Raw genomic sequence first — 21,361 nt, 5'->3', positions numbered from 1 at the left:
AGATGGCCTGGCCCCATTTAAATATTGTTCTCGAATATGTCATAAGAAGAACTCTGATAGACAGTAGCTCCAATATTTGTTAGAAGAGTAGCCAACTTTTCAGATATGCGGATGATATCAACATGTCAGGAGATCAATAACAGTTATAAAAAAAGGTCTTTGATCCCTTAGAAACAGCTGTACGAGATGTGGGACTGCAAATAATGTAGCAATAATGTCAGGTTGTGGTCCCGTGGCAGTATTGTGGACTCACGGACAAAAGGTGCTAGGTTCAAATCCTACTCTACCATAAATCAATTTCTATTTTACCAGCACAAGTTATTTACGACTTTTAGGAAATGGTTTGAAAGTTGAAATATTTAGTTAATAATAAGAACTCAAGTATATATCTTTTATTAAAAAAAAAAAAAACAATGTTGCGAAAAAAAAAATTATACATCGCATGGAGCAAGAGGCTGTGTCCAGTACAAATATAATTACTCTTTCGAAGTGGTCGAGCAATTCACCTAATTGGGATCCAGTATAACAGAGAACAATGAGGATCCAGCAGAAATCAGAAAAATAATCACAGCAGCCAACAAAACATTCTTTGCTTTGCTGCCAGTGTTCAAATCTCGTAACGTCCACAGGAAAACCAACATTACCATTTGCATAACAATTGAACGTACTGTATTGGCATATGAGTGTGAGGCGCTAACACTGACAGTAAAAATGGCTGAAATACCGGAAACTTTTGAAAGAAAAGTACACTGAAGAATCTGCGGACCAGTGAGAGAGAATAATCAGTGGCGCATTCGGTATAACGAAAAACTGTACAATTCGTATATACCATGCTCTGAGCATCTCGGCAAATAAAAAGTTGCTTGAATTAAGATAGGCCGGACATGTACAGCGAATGCCTGATTCAAGTGTCCCTAAAAGATTAATGATATATGCCCTATGATTTCAGAAAAATGCAGAATGCTGGCTCCGAGCTCACCCAGATGCTTACGGGTCATGGTGGGTTCATGAGCTACCCGCATCGCTTCAAGCTCGCTGAGATCGACAGCTGCCCATGCGACGGTGAAACTTCTCAAGATGTCCCTCACCTGTTGATGCATTGCCCCTTTTTCAGCTTTCAAAGACAACAGCCGGAAGCACGATGCAGAAGCCTGGGTGAAGATCTATGCGACATCCTATCGGTGAAAGGTAATGAAGAACTCACACAAGAGGTAGTATCATACATGATCAATATGGTGCAGGCAATTGGTAAAATAAACCAAAGTAGGGAACAAAATGCCGAACACTCCTCTAGTGGAACGAAAGGCTTGTTGACTTCTGCCAACAGGCCGGCTTCTCTTGAAGAGTTTTAATTAGATTCCTCTCCACGTGAGCAAATGCTGATAAGTTCCTGATTAGCCCACATCAATATATTCCTCCTGATCCCAATAGTTTAGATAAATTTTAAGATATTTAATTGCAGAAAAATCCACTTTTCGAAATATAAACCATGTATATTATAAACAAGATAAATAATACAACAACTCCTACTAAAAAAAAAAGGAGGCCAAAGCTCGACATGGGCGTCATCGGAGAGAGAGAGATAAAAAAATGACCCTATTGCACCCGATATCATCAATATCTATTTTTTTCAAAAGAATGAACTGGCTGCTTTCTGCACAACTACGCTCAATTGATACACATTGAAGTATTTAATATGCCCTTAAATTATTAGAGCCCCTTTCACTAGCTCTGTTCACGGTTAGAGAAACTTAATATTGAGAAATATATTTCTCAATATTAAGTGTTATATAATACACGCGAGCTTTATAAACATATGTACAAAGGATTAGTATGAAATAATTCTACCCTATGGTGGGTACTGTACTAGGCGGATGGTGTTAATCTTCTATTTCAACAAGGCGACTTAATAAGATTATTTTGAACTAACGAACGTAATATTCGATAATCCTGTCATAATTTATTACGAAACCTGCACCTGAGGTAATCCAGAATTTGATGAAATGACATTTCGATTTTCGTATCCAGTTTATGATCATGTCCATTGCTTTTGAAGAAATGTAGTCTTACAATGAATGAACCAATGTATTAAAATACTGAAAATACAAATTTATGCCATAAATTATTAGAAATCACTTAAAGAAAGTGGATTCTTTAAGCTTAAGTTGAACATTTGACGTTTGGATTTGCATCCGTCTGCCTCTGAGGTACAGAAATATGTACCGCAGTGAGAAAAATAGTGTCGTGTGAACAACTATTCCTAAACAGTATTGCGAGTGACGACTAATGAAAATAACCGAATCCAAAGTGATAAGTGAGTGGAGGCGTATAAAAAAAAAAAAAAAAAAAAAGTGATAAGTCTAAATGCGTCGAACTGAAAAAAACGACTTTGAAGATTTCGGCATTTGTATTTTGTTACCATAATAATTTATTAAAATACATACCTAGTTCATTGTAAATTCCGGAACATAATAAATATTTTTAATGACTACCGCAATTAGTATTATGGCAGTATTGACGAATGATAATAGATCAATGATAAATAAATGTTAATGTGCCTTTCGCACTACGTATGCGGTTATAAAGAACCTTTTAGTTATGGCAATGAGAAAGTTCAGTGGTTATTAAAAAAAAAAATAGAGTATTAAAATAACCAAATTTTGATTTTTTCATTTTCATGTATCGTATTAACAGCGCTATGTTTTTTTAAATTATTGTATTTTTGAAATTACTCCGCGTGCGACGTCTCAAGTTCTCTTCCGCGTCTTCTCGGTCAGTTTTGCCGATTGGTCCGTTGGCGGTAAGTAAACCGGAAATCTTTCACAGCTCTCTTATTATCGGTTGATTCATATGAACTAATGACGTCATTCAAAGTAGTTCGTTTTAATAAAAAAAAAAATATTTTCAACGAATTTGCCGTGCAATTTAATGATCTAATATTTACCGCGCGTAAGAAAACATGTTTTGTATCTAATTTCCCCTAAGGCTGAAGTTCTTTATTTGGCACAGTATTACATTCCAAATTCCATCAAATGTCATACTTAATTCTAAACACATTTTTTTTATATTTATGGCACCCTAGGGGGGTGCGAAATATTTTGGGTTTAAATTTGTTCATGTACTTTTCAGGACTTTATTTATATGTTTATGGCTGTTCTCCCGGATTTCGACGGTCGGTTTGTGTTTGTTTGAGCTCATTCAATAATTTAAAATATTGTCATACAAAATTTCAAAATCTTTCAATGTTTTTACGGTGAGTGCCTACACTTTCAGGACTGATTTTGACAATTATTGACTAATAACTACTAAAACGTATTCGGTATCGACTAATTCTCTAGTACCTACATTCAAATATTATTATTTTTTAATTTTATTTTATTCATTCATCATAGCAATACCATTTTTCGTACAAATAATTGAAACTTGGGCAGAAATTTCTATTTTGAACTGAGTAAGTTTTTAGTCGGAGGAAAACGTTCGATAAATGAACGAAAAGCTCGATTGTCTTTTGTTTCAAAAGTGCGTTCTGGCATCGCCGCGAGCGCGCGTGGCGCCATTTTGCGAGGAAAAAATGTACAGCTTAAATGTAAATGGCAGCGGTGCGGCGGGAAAAATCTGCCCCACTACCGAAACTGTTTAACCAGGTAGGTGGTGTGACACTATTGCCTCCGTTTACGACAATACAAACTCGTAAAAACAATCGTAAGGGATTTTATAACTCCCGTTTATTGCGTTGCCGCCTTTTTTTGCGTTCGAACTTTCACGGCAACAAATTGAAATTTGAACAAGTCACGCAACGCACTTGAAGAAGCAAAGAAAAAATATATACTCGTTTAAAAAAATAAACAGTATCTAACAAATGTATCCATACGAGGTATCGTTTTAATACCACAAATATAATGAGACCCTTGAAACATTATTAATAAACAATCATACTGACTATCTATATGTTCAACATATTCATTTAGTTGTGCAAAGAAAATAGCTACTACTGACATTTAAAAAAAAACAGTGAACTAAAAACTCACCTGTTTATAAATTGTTAAAATAAATTTATTTATACTAACGTCATAGAATTAAGAATAGTCCAGAAACCGCATACGCACATCAAACAGAAGGCGACTAAAGTACTTATAAATTAGTAGGTTTACGTTTTGATCCATTAATATCTTTGTAGACGTCGCTCAGTACGCAACTCCTGATTTGAATTTAACTATGCCGTTTTGTGTCTTTTTAAAGTGTAGAAATACTGCTAGGATCTTAAAGAAACAGGATGATATCACATTTCATGTGTAATTAGGAAACGAATGTTTAAATAGCAAATGCATTACTTCAAAATGGAATAAATCTTCCATCTGTCAGATTGTCGAAGTAACAAAATGAAAATTTTGTTAGTGATGCCAGGGTAGTAATTTTTTTTCCCTACTTTGCTTATCTAATTCAAATTAAACCTCGGATTAAACAACGCCGTGGGGGACATTTGAATGACATTACCTTTAAAAGATCAAAAATTATTCAACATGATATAAAAATATCAGTTATATGTAAAATAAAATTTGTTTTATATTTTAAGTTCAAAGGTCATTAATTCAAATACTCTTATTAAATGACCCTTTACTTATCTACTCTGTTGTGTCAATCAATGTTCCCGCGAGCACAATAAAATTTTAGAGAAATAAACAGATTGCTTTTTTTTTACTTTACATTTGTGTGATGATTATTTTTTTCCCATCAAGCAATATTACGCGTCGACATCACAAATGCGCGCGGCAAAAATAGGGCATCGTGGGGGGACTGTTGGACACAGTCCGAAGTATTTAAATATGATTCTACGCTTCTTCTGGACTATTCATAATTCTATGACTAACGTATTCAACATACATAATGTGCCTACATGAACATTATAATATGTTTGCAAGATTTATAAACTTAATTTGTATCTTATATTTTATAACTATTTAATTATGTTACTTAATTTGTACAAATTGGCTACTGCCGTAAATAAAAAATATGTATTAAGATGTCTAATTATTGCGGGATTTAAGGGATTCGTTTCTGGTCTCTGTTAGTAAGTAATCTTTTACAGATATAATATGTAAAATATTTTTTTATCTTTTAAATATATAAAAAAATAAACTGTATTATGTGTTTCACGAGAAAATACCTAGAACCGACAGAGGATAGATTCAAGATTAATGTTGTTATTTTGTATTTTTAATAACCTATGTTTATTTGCGTCACGAGCGTCTTCCTCGATAAAGGGTCGTAGTACCTATATTGAAAAGTCATATTGTCACATATGTAACTTTGAAGGGTTAGGTGAGGATCCTTTCTGTTCAATGTACCTGTTCACCCCACATCCTGTTTCTAAATACGTATTAGGGAAGTTATTATTAAAATTAGGTTTCCTAACTAAGTAATGCCAATATGATTTACTGCCGGTTCAAATAGGGTGGGCATTGGAATATGCCTTCAGTGTTGGTAATTCTATTGAAATATTTTCCTAAATGGTGGATTTACAAAAAATATTTTTATTATATAGAATACGGTACCTACAAAATAATTTGTCACAAGAAAATAGAACCCTTGTTATTTTAATTTATTTTATTATTCATTTTTTTACATTACAAACCATAATTAATAATTAAAATAATGTGACCTCACCCGTGTTGAGGACACTTTGAATATACTTTTTTTCTTTTTTTACATGTGAGAATATACAAAGAAAACTTAATATACAGATAAAAATAATACAAAATTCAGACAATTTTAAACACTACGTATTCATGTTTTTATTTAATTTATGGATACCTGAATTATTATTATTTTTAAACACACAATAAAATTAACAAAAACATAACATAAACTATACGTTTGTGGAGCATGTTATTAAATATTGGTTTTGGCGAATGAGACAATCCATTTTACTTTTACACAACGCTCCACTGTCCATTTTTTTATGGCTGTTTTAAACATTTCTTCGTTACTAATTGTTTGAGTGGACAGTAGAAGTAGGTTTTAGATTTTAATTGCATAATATTCTAAATCCTTTTGTCCGAAAGTGGTATTAATTTGTAATTGTGTAAGTTCTCTTTGTATTGAGGATTTAGTGATTATTTTATTTGTATGTGTCATATTGTTGAGGTTATGTCCTTTCGTTTGTATATAAATATGTTTCATCCGTTATAGTATGTACATATAGTTTTTCAGTTTCGTGGTGTAGTGATCAGCGCGTTTGCCTGCCATGCAAGAGGTCTCGGGTTCGATACCCGATGTGGTTGACATGAAATATTTATTTGAAAAGGTGTTCTTTCTCTAGAATATTTCATGTAGCTGAAGCGTAAGACTGATCTCACCTTACCTTCATGTAACAAAAATGATCTAGATACATTACGCTTGGTGTACCAGTGCAGTGCCCTATGCATCATAACGTGCGGAAAAGGAATGATGATGATAATAGTATGTCGCTGTAAGAATAGATAAAACCAAACTTTTTGTTCTTCATTCTTTTTTCGAAAATTAAAAACTACATTTTTAACCAAGAGACGCGTCGAAACCGTTAAGATAATAAATGACATAAATGGCAATTGAATTGAATCATTATGAGCACACTTTTGAAACGAAAAATTATCTTCACGTACATACTTTTATTTGAAGCCTTTATACAGTATTTTACTAAAAATTTAAACATTTTACTAATTTTAAAAGCCTATAATAATTATTCGAAACACTCAAAAAAATAAAGTTTTCTATAGAATCACAATTTTTTTTTATTGGTCCAGGGAATACTGTTAACATCAACAGATGAAAGAATTTAATGAATCTAGATGTTCAAATTTGGGTAGAATGGTGAATGTTACACTGTGTTTAAAGTGGCCACTTAAACCAGCCAATGACAGGTCATAAGCCCTTAATGTTTTTTATCTCTGTTGTAAAATGTTAATAATTAAATAATTTATAAATAAACAAATAAATAAATACATAAATTAACCAATCAATTTTCAAATTGTTTCCGCAAATTTTCGTCTATAGGAATTGATCAGTTAGCCGACGAAATCTCTACAGGATAAATAAAAAAATGTATATCTACATATCCTTATAAATAACTTTTCGTTTCGCAAGTTATCTGCATACCAGCAAAATCGCCAAAAAGATTAACGAAAAAAAAGTTTTTCACATCAGAGCACTTTTACTCAGTGCCGATAAAATATTCCAAGCTGTCCTGTTTTATGCCATTTGATAAATTACTGAGTAGAAACGACAGATAATTGCCAAAATTATGTTTTTCTGATTTCAATTATTGCTGCAGATTCCGTTTTCTAAAATTTATCATCGTATTTTAAATTTGAGAAAGCGTCAAACTGAGAAACGATTCTCACAAATCATACCGAGCGAAAATTGAAAAAATTAAACAAAAATGATTTATGTTAAGCTGCTGGTATAATGAATTTTTTCTGAAGTATCTGAAATGAAGATTTACGTCATTATTTCAACAGTGCAAAAACATATATTACGTAAAATTACATTCACTCCATTGTTAAAAATGTATTTAGTATGGTAGTTTGTACTTTTGTCAAACAAGCTTTTTACTCGGTAGGTAAAATATGTTTTTGGAAATAAATGCCTTAAGTCAAGTTAACCAAGTGAGATGTTAATATATATTTAAAAAAAATATTTTGTAGGTTGAAAAAATGTTCACGGGCGATACAAAAGTTATTAAGGTTGGGTACTAGTAAAAATTCCAGATACAAAATAAAATAATATTTTTTCATTGTATGTGCATTAGATACGCTTATGTACACAAAAATCATTGCGCTAGACATATTTTGATATGGACATTGTCATCCCCCTTGCTCAGGGACATGATTATATAACAAGGGTAAATAATGGTACAGCATAAATATTCTTCCTTATAGGACAGGTTAAAATATGCAACAATATTTTGTTCAGCTTAAAATTGAAAGAGAAAAAAAATCTTTTAAAATATTATATATATTTTTACATAAGCGTCAAAATAAAAAGTGCAAAAACGTGTATGTATAAACATTGTTAATATGCTTGGTCCAAAATGAGTTTTTCACAAAATTCCTTGGAAATTCAGAGTACTGAATATTATTCAACAGTATATATTGAGAACGGTAGTGGTTACACACATAAAGAGAGACATTTACCCAAGCGTCAACCACAACCATAATACAAGATACTCTAATAGGGATCTGATACTAAGTGAAGGGGTCAACACTGTTCTGGCATCGAGACAACACTATAACGTAGGCAAAAAGGTCCATAACCTTTTGCCAGAATCGTAGAAAGACGGGAGTGTTGTCAAGTTACGGAAGGTGTTGACCTCGCTCTTTCATGACATTGGTCGTAGGGAGTCAGAAAAGTTGATGCATGCCACGGATTGGAGAACCTTACTGGATGTCAAAAATATAATATAAAAAATAAGGAATAATTTTAAAAATATATATTTATAGATGACAACCATGAAGTTTCGCATAAATAAATTGTCTATGTTTTTATGAATGTATGTATGTGTATGCGCATAGGTGTATGTACGTGTGTGTGTATGTACATGTGTATATATGTGTATATTTATATATACATGTGTGTATATATGTGTATGTCTGTATGTATATGAATCAAAATGTGTATCCGAATAAGTTTATATTTTGTTTGTCTGTGCTCTATATTAATTTGTTAAGTATTATAATATATTAAAATGTAATTGCCTAGCTTGGAACGGGGTATGTACCCTTGTTAGCTGGGCAAAGTGAATATGGAATTGTATTTTGATAAAGAGTGTGAATAAATAAATAAATAAATAAATAAATAAATAAATAAAATATTTTTTAAATTAATGTTGATATTATATAAAAAAATGATTCTTAAATTGATGAATACTTCTCGGCAAAAATATTTAATATTTATGCTTTAAATAAGTCGTACAAAGTTTACAATCCTCTTAAGAACAGATTTCCTTGGTGAGGAGTCCTTTATTAATTGTTTTAAAAAAATATTTCAGATATTACATTAAAAAAAATAATAGTTTAAGGCATAATAATTAAAATTCTCAAATAAAATTAAAATGGAAATATAAAAATAATCATGGTATTATGTGTACTTTTTCTATGCTAACTAAAACAAAATTATGCATTCCGTAAAGGAAAGTCAATCAAGAGAGGAAATAACGCCACATCACTGTATTTGCATACATACATCGCTTCCTCTACATTCATACATCTCGTCACGCACGCAAGCCTATTATTCGGAATTTTAACGTGTCCATCTTCAAGTGTTTGTTAGATTTTAGTCTCACCACGTCTTTCTCGGTCTCCCTCGTTTACTGCATCCATCAACAGTCGCATCGTAAATCGTCTAGCCTTTCTTTCACTCTCCACGCGCTCTACATGTCGAAACCAACAAAGTGCTCCTTTCTTGATTGCCGATTATGCTCAACTCGCCCATAAAAGCATAATGCAAAGCCGAGAGATCGCATTTCAACAGCATTCAGCCTACTTTCATAATTATTTTTCCAATTCCATACATTGCTTCCATTAATAAGGTCCGTCACTGAGACTCCGCTATGAACGGCTAATTTTGCCTCCTGTGACAAACATCGTATGTATTTAGGTGTGCATCCATATTTCTTAATAGCCATAAATCCCGTTTTCAGTCGTCTCATTCGCGAAACACCCAAATCCGCGAAATCAATAAAGAATAAACGCCTACCCACTCCAAACGCGCAAAATTTGACGAAATTCAAATATAGAATGGTTAGGTTTCCCTCCCGAATATTGGCATTCTTTATTTCATTTGCAAAATGTCTTCCGAGTTTCACGGACGGGCGCCATATTTGTCACGGCAGATTGATGACTGTAAATGATTAGCTTAGGGCTCCCTTAGATAAGCCGCGTCCCGTTTTTAAAACAATGTTATTTTGTGGCAAGAATTTACGGAGAGTGCATGCCGTATTAAACAGACTCCATGAACTCGGCAACGGTTATTCCCACGCATCGGATGTACATATTTCATGTAAGGTATTGTTCCTATAGAACAAACCTTTTTAACTTTTTTGAAGATGGTAAATTGTAATTAAACTTTTACTATAGTTATTATATGAAACAGTAACATTTTGATATTCCTGTTTTATTAATCCATTAAAATGTTTTAGTATTTCATTTGGTTTTTACATTTATTTTTAAACTTCTACTAATAAACAATGAATCAATGTGAAATCTGTAATTGGTCTTACTTTTAAGAATTGTTTTCTTGTACCTTGTGTTTATAAAAAATACTGTTTGATTTCCATAAAAAGTAAATAGAAAAATTAAAATCAGTACTTTTTATTGAATTTCCTTATTAAGTTTAAAACGTATAAAAACAAATATCTATACTTATTTTAATTACTATATTGTAAATCTATATTATTAAAATATCCATAAATTCTTTGTTTGATTAATAATATTTCTTTCATTATTTTTACATTTAGGCATTTCGAAATACAATTTTAATCTTTTATACGTTAATGATTTGTTTTTTTTCTTAAGTGGAAGTCTCGTTTTATTACTATTTCTATTTCCAGAATTATGTTGATATTCCAAATTGTTAAAAAATTCATAATTTTATTATTATTTGAGTTCATATAATTATTTTGATTAACTGAAGTAATAATATTATTATTGATGTCATCAAAGCTTTAATTTTTGTTTTGAGTGTATAAATTTTAGTATCAACCACGATGATGTTATTCGTAAAATTTATCTGAAACATAATTCTGAAATGTTCATAATGACGAGTTTATTTGTTTTACGAAGACATTTTATAGCACATCGTTAAACTCATTTATTCAAATTCTGGACTGTTTATTGATCGGTTGACACACATTATTCTCAATGACAAGTGTGTTTATCGGTGCGTGTAAAATTGGTAGTTCAAATTCATAACTTATGTATAATTTTGTCTCTGAGAATCAAGCTATCTGCAGGTAACAACTTTAATAAACTATTGTTTGATATTGCATGTCATAAATGATCGATTTGAAGTTCACAGTGATAGTTTTATTAATACACTATTCTTTATTAAACATAAAATGTAAGAATACAAATTTTCACTATAATGATTTTTAAATAAACTATTTTTGTTTCAAAACAAAACAAAATATTTTGTTACTGAAGCAAAACAATAAAAGACATTAAAAGAAAAAAAGTTGTAGCGAGAAAAAACAAATATTTCTATTTAATTTTACCGTTATTGATAATAAATAAATAAAATTGACAGATGGATCAAATACGTGGATAACTTTATTAAAAAGATAATTTATCTTTTATTGAAGATTAACACATATTCAAAATGTTGTCATGAGTTTTTTTTTTCAGCTACTTTAGAACATTAAAATGTCGAAAGAAATAAACACGTCGGTTTAGAGTCATGTAAACAAAATCAATTTGAAAAACTGATCTCGAATTGAAATATTCGTCTGATTTCACAATTCACAATGCAAAAAAGCAGATTGCTATCACAACCTCAAAGCATTTTTATAAAAAAATTGTAATCACAGGCAAACGACATAACTAATTCAATACAAATCCCGGGATCGTGACATAATGAAATTAAGGAAAACACAGTATTAAATTAGAGAGAAATGGTGGATCATAACTTTACCAACAATCAGAGGAAACATTTTTTGTGGAGAAAATACGTTTGAGTACGAAGATTTTCGCACAAAGATAACACATAAAAAGTTTTTTATATCAGATATTTCGAATTATATCTTTCTTTTGAAAACACAATTAAAAAACTGATAAAAAATTTAACTCAGTAATAAAATACTTTTTGAATTGAATGAGATTTTTTGTAAATTATAAAAACTGTAACAAACATCAAACAAGCAGCAAATAAATAAATAAAGTGGATACTTGCCAAAAAACATATAGCTTAGGTTAAGGACCTGTAACTTTAATGAGGAACACAATTCAATATAAAAATATTAATAACAAAGTCAAAATAATAAAAAAATACGAAACAATTTTTTTTTTTTTCGCCCCGGAGTATAAATACCCGGTTCATAAAACCGTACACCCTGTACGATGTTGCCCCATAAATTAAAACTTGTTAAGATCATCCAGCCTCCTGTACAACCTTCGTTAAACTATTATTCACTATTTGTTAGGATGACTTGTACCATATTTTTGGGACAATACAAGCAATGATCGCTTTTTGTTGTTCTTCTTTTTACTCAATTGATTTTTGGACGTTTGTATTTTTTGGGTTGAAAACAATTAAATTTAGATTATTTTTTCTTGATTTGCGAAAGATTAAATAACTATTTTTCGTATGGAGATTGCATAGATTGTATGGAGATTGCATGGATACAATTTTTAGTGTGGATATTGCAGAGATTGTATGGAGATTTATTATATAGACAGCATTTGATTCAGGAAGAGAAAAATGACGTCACTGGTTCATGTGAATCAGCATATGACCTGAGAGCTATGGAAGATTTCCGGTCTGCTTGTCGCTTCTGGACCAGTGGGAAGAACTGAATGAGAATAAGCGGAAATGAACCTCTGACGTTACACGTGAAGTTATTTCAGAAATACAAAACTTCGAAAAATCGTAGCGCTGATAATACGATTTATAAAAATAGAAAAAAAAATTTTTAGACTTAGTTTAATAGTCTATTAACAAATAAAAAAATTTCCTCATTGGCAAAGGCCATATTTCTAATTAATAAATATATTATTTATGCGAAAAAAAATTCCGAGTAACATTCGAGAAACGAAGATCGTAAAATTATCAAATGTAGTTCAAATATACAATATATACTTTTAACTACTTTTAATTACTTATATTATATATGAAAATAAAATCAATATATTGCTGCTCTTACTATAAATGTGTCATTAATTTTGAAAATGTTTTTAAATTGACTTAAATTTATTGTCTTATATTTCACTTAAAGATTCTTCTCATTGTTTCTTTGAATCCCTTAAAATAAATATGTGGATATTTATGTTTTTCCTTTTTTTTTTTAAAATGTTATTACTATTTCATTTTATTTTTACATCTGAGCATGTTTTTCATTCTTTATTTCAATTATTAATTTTTAATTACTCTTACAAATTCTCTTCATTTTCAATATGATTTCTATTTGTAAATACTCACTACAAACTAAAAACTTTAAAATATCTTTTTTTCACTTAAATTTTAATCTTTAAACAACTTTAATTTATGTTTTTCTTTTTCCTTCTCTTTTTTATACTTTCATAATTAACCTTATACGAAATTGATTTGTAATATGGAAACTTCACTGGTCCATTAGAATTAAGTCTCATTGTGTAAAATATTAAACTTTGTAACTGCACTGTATGTTTCCTAAATAAAAGAAAAAAAAAATCGTAGATATAATACGTTTGAAAAAATAATACTTTGTGCTATACGAATTGAGGTAGACAAAAATCACCTTTCGACTGCTTTCTGTTAAATTTATTTTGTAATAAGATAAACGTAAGGGAAACCATTTAATTTGACGGAAATAAAATACAAAAACACAACCCCCTGATCGTATTTCCCCGAAAAACATTCGCGAGTTTAAGATATATTGTGTATACAAACAACTGAAAAATGTAAACCAGAATAGGTAAGTGTTCTCTTCGACTCACTCAGAAATATTTATTAGTACTTCGAAATTAAATGAAAAAATCTTCTCGGTGTTTTTTCTCTCTTTCCTTCGTTTTCTCTCTCCTTTACTCGGTATTCTCCTCCTTTGCACGTGTGATTCAGAACGAACCATTAAATAAGAGTAAAAGTGCGAAAGAGCTATAAATAAATGATAACGAGCCATTTACATTATCCGAAATGTTGGAGAAACTCGGCTCGTCAGTTACAGACGCGAACGTTCTAAGCCCACTTTCTTCATTTTATCTAAGGAGCAAACTGCGGAAAAACTTCTTAACAAAACTACAAAGAACGAATTTCAAGATCACGCCCCATTTAAGACAAATACGATTTCAAAAATGTGTTGGTAGTTTGTATTAAGTGTTGACTCGGCCCTTTCTTTCCCCCGGTCCATGTTTACGTTGCAAACACTAGAAATTTCGATCAATGTTTAAATGAGAAAGCTTATTTCTACCCGATAGATATTTTATTTAATATAATGTATTTCTAGACGTGATCGCAATATGAAATATGAATTAAACGACGAACGATTCTTATTCTTGGAGGTGGGGGTCAGTGCCATGCAATTTACCGACGTCACTGCGACCTGTGCAAATCTATTGTGACGGGTCCACGTGAATAGTTCTCGCCTCCCAAGCCCAGGTCCGTGAAGAGCCTGTCCACTGTGTGGAAGGCGAGAGTTCTTATTTTGATAAATCTCCCCCTCCAAACCCAGATCCGTAAAGTATCAGGCTATAAGGTATGGGGCGAGCTTTTTAACATACTCTGGGCCTCGATTATGATGGGAAGATAAAGACGTCATCCCTTCACCTTGACGGTATAGTTGAAAATAAATTATCTCGAGCGATCACGAAAATACACAACCCCCCCCTTCAAGTTTTGGATAGGTACATCGATATGAAACAAGGGCAAGCGTACGTCACGGTACACATATCTACATACTGAAATAACATAGCTTCAGTATGATGTCATAGTTGAAGACAAAAGTCTCCGACTACTAAGATACATTACCGATCCCCCCACCATCAAGTTTTGATGTAAGTACATCGGTTTATACCGAAGGGTTTAGAACCCTATCGATACATTTATCTGCCTATTAAAAGTGCCAAAAATTTTGTTACACTGAGTAATTTTTCCTTCTTTACGATTTAATAAAATTTTGAATCGTTTTGAGGTAGACACTTTTTCGTAAAAGCCTATTCATAATATAAGAGAGAAATAAGTAAACTTTGAAGGCAAATTAACTTCTGACATAAATGTCAGTTTCCGAAACGAGTGGTTAGATGCAAAAAATAATGTCGCTAGATTCTTTCCTATAAATATCTAGGCGTAAGAAAGTTGCCACTATAAAAAAAATAGTTATTTTATTTTTCTGTCTATTTTACTATCTTCCGGAGTGTACGCATAGAAACGAAAGAGGAGCCGGTTTTGTAGTCGCTCCGTAGATAAATAATAAAACAGACAATCGTTAAGCATATCGACTTGGCGAGTGTTAAAAGTATTTTAAAATCATGTTCAAGCGAGCATTTTTTGCTTGAATTGGGATTAATTGGCGTTTATAATCGCTTTGAAGTGGGCACTCTTTCTATCACAGAAGTCTATTTAAATTATAAATTAGAACCATTTTAAATTTTAATGAAGTAAAGAACGCGGACTAGTTTTTGCGGTAATTCATTGGTTTTTTTTGTTGATAAAATGTCGAGATGACAAGTAGGTAGAACAAATCGAGGAAGATACATATAGTACAGATGTTAAATATACCGTCTCGATATGTACAGATGAAGATAGGCCCAGGTTTGACCAGTAGTCTCCCGAGAATGAGGCTCCTTTTATGATGTCAAGCACCACATTCACACATTATGTTTGTAGGTGTTTTCTCATCTCTTAAGTTTATCATTTTTATATTTCATTGAGGATCCTTTATTCTAAATGTTCCTTACATGCCACTCAAAAAATCGAAAATTTCATAAATTTTGGAGATAAATAATGTGGACAGGTGACGTTATGTGTGAAAATGATGATGTGCCACAAAAAAGGATCTGTTCGATAATCCTTCCGTAAAAAAAAACATTTTCTCATTTAGGACATTGTTCTCCTTCTGTATGAACTAAATAATGTTTAAGTTTATTCTTAATAGTAATACATTATTTACTGTTCTTAAAAACTGCATTCGTTGGTTTAAAAAAAAAAAAAATATATTATGAAAATAAAAATTTGTTAGAAGTGTTACACAATTTTTATTATTTTTCAAAAACACTACAACGAACAAGTAATACAAAACTAAATAATAAGTTTTCGTTAGTAAATTCATCGAATTTGCTTTAAAATATTTCATTACTTTGCATTCTGTTTTTTTTTAGTATAAAAATTCTCAGTTAAAACAAAGTGGCATACGCAGCTTAGATTTTGTAAAAATAAAACTAGAATCTTCTCTTCGTATATAATTCTCGTGTCCTATAGTGCGGTCGTTGGCATACCAGTTATCGCTCCCTTAAGTATACTTGAATAAAGTTGGCTAAACCTTCGGGTTCCCTTGTATTTATCTCAATTTACATCGCTGGACTATAAAACTAACATAAATAACATGACGTACACATAATATCAAAGTACATTAAAAAAATAAAAAATTCAACGATATTTTTTTTGTTGAATAGGTGATTGGTTAGTGTTTGACCTGATTGATTAACTTACTTGGGATTGGAAATATAAGCTCTGATTAAGTATGAAGTATTTATTCTACGAAGTAACACACTATATAAATTCAAAGGAATTTACTGTTAATAAGACTAGAAGAAAACGATGGCGATGGGTGAAAAAAGCGTCGAGTTATCTCAGTTCTCGTTTGAAGTTGATAGCACAGTTTAAAATTAGGTATTTTAAAAATACGTGTTTTAATGAATATAATTATATATCTGTTTTTTAAATAAGAACCTCGAGGTATTGGATATTGTGATCAATATGTTTTCTTGATATTAATAATAAAAATAACATTTAACTGTGAAATGGTAAATTTTTTGAGAATAACAGTGCTATGATTGAAAAAAAAACAAAAAAATTGTATGTAGTAAGACACAAATTAACCCTAATAAATATGATGACGCTGAAGAGCAGTTAGTTAGACGGCCAACTTTGTAACTGGCGTCGCGGGTTCGTTTCCCGCCAGTTGCAAGAAAAATATCCAATAAAGATTTATTCTCAGTGAGGAAGATCAATAGTTTTTTTTATAAATTTTTTGATTCGTAAGTAACTAAGCTATTTTTTTATTATTATTACAATCAGCGTTAAATTTTTTTAAGGTTTTGTGATTTTGAAATCATTCCACCTGTATCGTCGCGAGTTCTCAACGGTAAGTTGTCCTGGTTGGTGGATTGGCTTCCTGGTAACCGGGAATGTAACACAACACTGTCATTGGTTGATTTCAGAGAAATAATGACGTCGCTTAAAGTAGTTTTTTTATTTTTATGCGTTTTCAAGAATCTTCACCGCACAAATTAATTCTCTAATTTTTACCGCACGTAAGAAAACATTTTTCATTTCTAATTTCCCGTTCTTTGACTGAACCTAAACCTTTGTTCAACTTATTTGCTTAGAGTGTTTATTTCTTTAAAAAATACATTTCATTCCAACATGTGAGTGAAATTTCAGTCATTTGCCATCATTTTAATAAAATAAAAAAATCATTCAACTTCAGGTGGGTTTTTGCACCGGATCTAACGGGCGCTAGCGCCCTACCACTAACTAGAAAGGGACGGGAATATACACGTTCGTTAATTAATACTTGCATATTATTCTTTCCCCCTTGTAAGCAAGTGTCCAATTCTTTGTTCCAGTTGAACCAATAGTAGGCCGATCGAGCTCTGGGACTTATCTTCCTAAAATTTTATTAATTTTGTTGATCGACCTTTAATTTTTATATTTAAATCTAATAACAAATTTCCCTAGTAAAATTCAAAACGCCTTGTTTATTTCTATGTTTTAAAAATGATTATTTCATAAATCTATTGAAATTTTTGTTTTATTAAATAATTTTATATGCGAAGGTGCTTATAAAAGTTGTTTCTAGTAAAGTTATCATTTGAAGCAGTCGTGAAGTATTTTGATTTTTTAAGAATATAAATATTTAAATTCTTATGATTTACTACAGTATTTTAATTTTGATACTATTTTCGACGGGTTGTAAATAACCCACTATTAGAAAATGGGAATCAAGTTGGGGTAGAGTGGGTTCAAACCTTGGACATCTGATCCGTGAGTCCACAAACTAGCCATGTGATCACAACCGGATTCATATAATATTAAACATTGATAACATTAAAATAAAGACTCGATTGACCATAATGTTTTTCTAATTAAGAAAAAAAAAAATTACAAAAATAGCTTTCTTAATAGTTTTGATTGCTTAAAGTATCTAAAAAGATTTTACTCGCGTAGATAAAAATACTAGTGTGAGTATTTAAGGAAACCAGGTATATTTATTTTGATTTTTGCCAGTAATGCCATATAATATACTTTGAAACTGTGTGAATTTTTATAAAAATAATTATAATACTGACCTGTTTAGAAACCTGTTCTGCTCCACTCGGTAGGAAGTGTTTTTGCATCAAGTTTGGTGCCAGCAATTGTCTGCAAAAAAAAAAAAATATATATGTAAAAATCTGTAAAATGAAAATAAAAAGTAATAAATTAGCTAGATACAGGAAGTCACAGATGCATGAAAAACACCTTTTACAATTTAAACAAGTACTTTTTCTTTTAAATTTTTAATTAGTACACAAGTGACTGCGAAACTGTGGCGTAGTGGTTAAGACGCTTGACTTACAAACGGAAGGTTCCGGATTTGATTCGGCCTTGTAATTGAGCCATCTGGCCTGTTGTGATGCAAACAAAATAATGTTCATTTCCAAAAAAATTTGTACACAAGATGGTTTATTTCTTTTACGTAATGGGAAACGGTAATGTAAATATATGTATTTGATTAATGTAAAAAAGTTGTATTTAGTTGGAATATTGTATTTTTATTTGTTATTAATAAAAAAAGGAAAAATCAGTTCTAGTACAGAATCAGTTATTTTGTAACATTTTTTTATAAATACCAACATACCTACAGTTTTATGGAAACATGAAACTTTCATAAATTATTCAAAGGTGATTTTGAAGGTCGGTACTCCAAGGGATCTCACTCAAATTAAAAAAGTTTTCGTGTCTTTTATTTTACAAAAGTCAACACACGGGAAAATTTTAGAAACACGGTGTCCAAACATATGCAGAATGATAAATGTTGTGTCGTGTTGTGGAGCGGTGCTTAACTTGCTTAGCGTGCAAGCGTAGACGTAAATAGTGACTTTTTAAAGAAACACTATGTTGTGGTGTGCTGTGACGCATCATAACCCCCTCCATCACTATGACTTAAAAATCGTTGGATCGGAACTGCATGAAGGCGCGCCACGATATACCACGCGAAAGCAGTGTGATTTTAACATGGAAGTGGTAGGCGCCAGATAGCTCCCCAACACACCACTCCACAACACGACATAACAATGTAACCCTGCCTTAAGCCCTGTCAACCTCTTGACTTATATTTTCTTTAAAAAAATCCTTCTCTCAGTTGAAATATTTGTGCATCAGAAAAGTGTGTAAACTTGTACAGTGTCAATGCGGCTCGACTGTGGAATCATGTCCCGTCCAGTTTTAAAGATGTTTCGGTAGTATCTCGGTTTAAATCACGCCACAAGGATCATCTTTCTATTTCTTAATCTGTCTTCTTTTCTTCTCTTTATTCCCATTTCCTATTAAAGACTAGTATTGATATTAATCAATTTATATATACGGATTGCTTGATCTATTTTATGTATTAAATTATTTATTTTTTCTCGTATACATTTTGAATTTTACATTTTCATCGGTCACCGTTCAGGCCAAAGTTTCTATTACAAAAAACAACATTTTCATAAATCGCAATTTAAAAGTTTGGTGACCAAGAAAATAACCGATTTTTGTGTTTTGGTAGTTTTATTTACACAACATAATTTCTTCATGTCTTGTTGACAAATTTCATTAGTACTTTTTTAATTCTAATAGATTTTTTTTTATTTGTAAGGTTTTTAATGTGGCTGAAATTTGACTAAGTGACTTTTGCTTGTTAAGTATCTAGAGAATGCCAGACAAAAAAGTTTGTGCGAGGAAGAAAATATTACAAGTAATTACAATAATGACATTTTTTAAATAAAATAAAAAATTTGCGTTCTTATTATTTACCTAAATATTTAATTTTGAGGGCCATTTTTAACGAGTTGTAAATAAGTCACTATTAGAAAATGGGAATCACGTTGGGGTAGAGTGGGATTCAAACCATGGACTTTTGAGTCGTGAATCCGAGACACTAGCCCCGGGACTAAAACCTGATTCTAAAATATGGATATGGGTAAAATAAGAAGTGGTTGAAAATATTTTTTAACATGATTCTTTGTTTTATTATACTAATAACCTAAACTCAAAACAAATGTTGTTTTAAGGCAGAAAACTGTCATGCTTAAAAAACTATAAAAATCTGCCGTAACTGTCGATAAATTCTGCTTTTAGTGATTTATGCTTGATGAGCTTTTTTCAAAAGTCCCACCATTGTTTTTCGCTAACAACAAATAATTTCGATTTACGCAACTTTTTTCTAAGTAACCTTGATGACTTTTGGCTAATTTTACGCTTTGTCAAAACTGTATTTTTTTGGATTAGTGACTTTTGTTTGAACGGTGACGACATATATAACACTTTTTATTTTATTGGTTGTTTAGAAGAAATTACCATTTGACAATAAGACCGCCAATATAAAAGTATGTACGTACGAGAAATTAAACAAATAAATAAAATAAAATAAACTTCACCGCACTTCAACCAAAAGAGGGACTGGGTCTGGACTATCTGTTTTAATCCCAATCAATTTGATTTTGTTGTCTGGTCTCGAGGGGTTAAAAAAATTCCGCACCGTTTACAAAGGTTTGGGCTATCTCGAAATACTAAATTTACAGTTTTAAAACAAACCATGTAGGATATTGATTATCAAATTGGAATGACTTGTTTGAAGAGCGGTTCGGTTTTATAAAGCACTGGAAACTTTTTAACTTCATCAAATATTGAAATACCTTTGTTGGTATTTCGCGTTACTCGGTTCGGGAGATGTTTTGCGAGAAACAAGAGATCAGAAATTGCGTTAAAATTTATTTTAAGACTGTTTTCTATTAAATATTTTAATCTTTGTAAAGGTGAGCTTACAAGAAATACACCATCAAAAATGATAAATTAATATCAGTTCTTCGTTCGAAATTAGTTTAACGATTTCTCGAAAATATAAAGACCGTTTAAACCAACCTTTAAAGATTTTAAATTTCAAACACCAATTCCAACAAATTTAATGAATACCAGTATTTACAATAATATTTTTTAAAAGTTTTATTTATTTTTTTACGTAAGTTTACATTATATTCTAGTTATTAAACAACTATTATTTCAATATTTCGCTGAAAAGTAATACGCATAATAAAGACATACTCACATTTAATTAATTTTCGATATGAAAATATATCTTCAAATAATATTTTTTGTATGACGACTATTCGCATATTAAATGGCAGCACTTAAAGCGGCCAAATGTTTGTTCATAAATTTGAACTTGCTACGTTTTAAGTCC

At 31.1% G+C, this 21,361-nt stretch overlaps 1 protein-coding gene across 1 annotated transcript in view; it reads right to left on the bottom strand.

Annotated features, from left to right (window-relative positions):
* The window catches only part of mmd (disintegrin and metalloproteinase domain-containing protein mind-meld), a 673,422-nt gene that overhangs the window by 115,770 nt on the left and 536,291 nt on the right, over positions 1 to 21,361 (bottom strand). The window contains exon 7 of the mRNA XM_088243654.1: positions 18,234 to 18,303. Coding sequence (XP_088099780.1) covers positions 18,234 to 18,303 — 70 coding nt within the window. The remainder of the gene's footprint in view (positions 1 to 18,233; positions 18,304 to 21,361) is intronic.

Source organism: Micrasema longulum, unplaced genomic scaffold (assembly GCF_059751315.1).
Source record: "Micrasema longulum isolate JH-2025_06_02 unplaced genomic scaffold, ASM5975131v1 h1tg000222l, whole genome shotgun sequence".
Taxonomy (NCBI): Eukaryota; Metazoa; Arthropoda; class Insecta; order Trichoptera; family Brachycentridae; genus Micrasema; species Micrasema longulum.
This window is presented reverse-complemented; position numbering and strand designations above follow the sequence as displayed.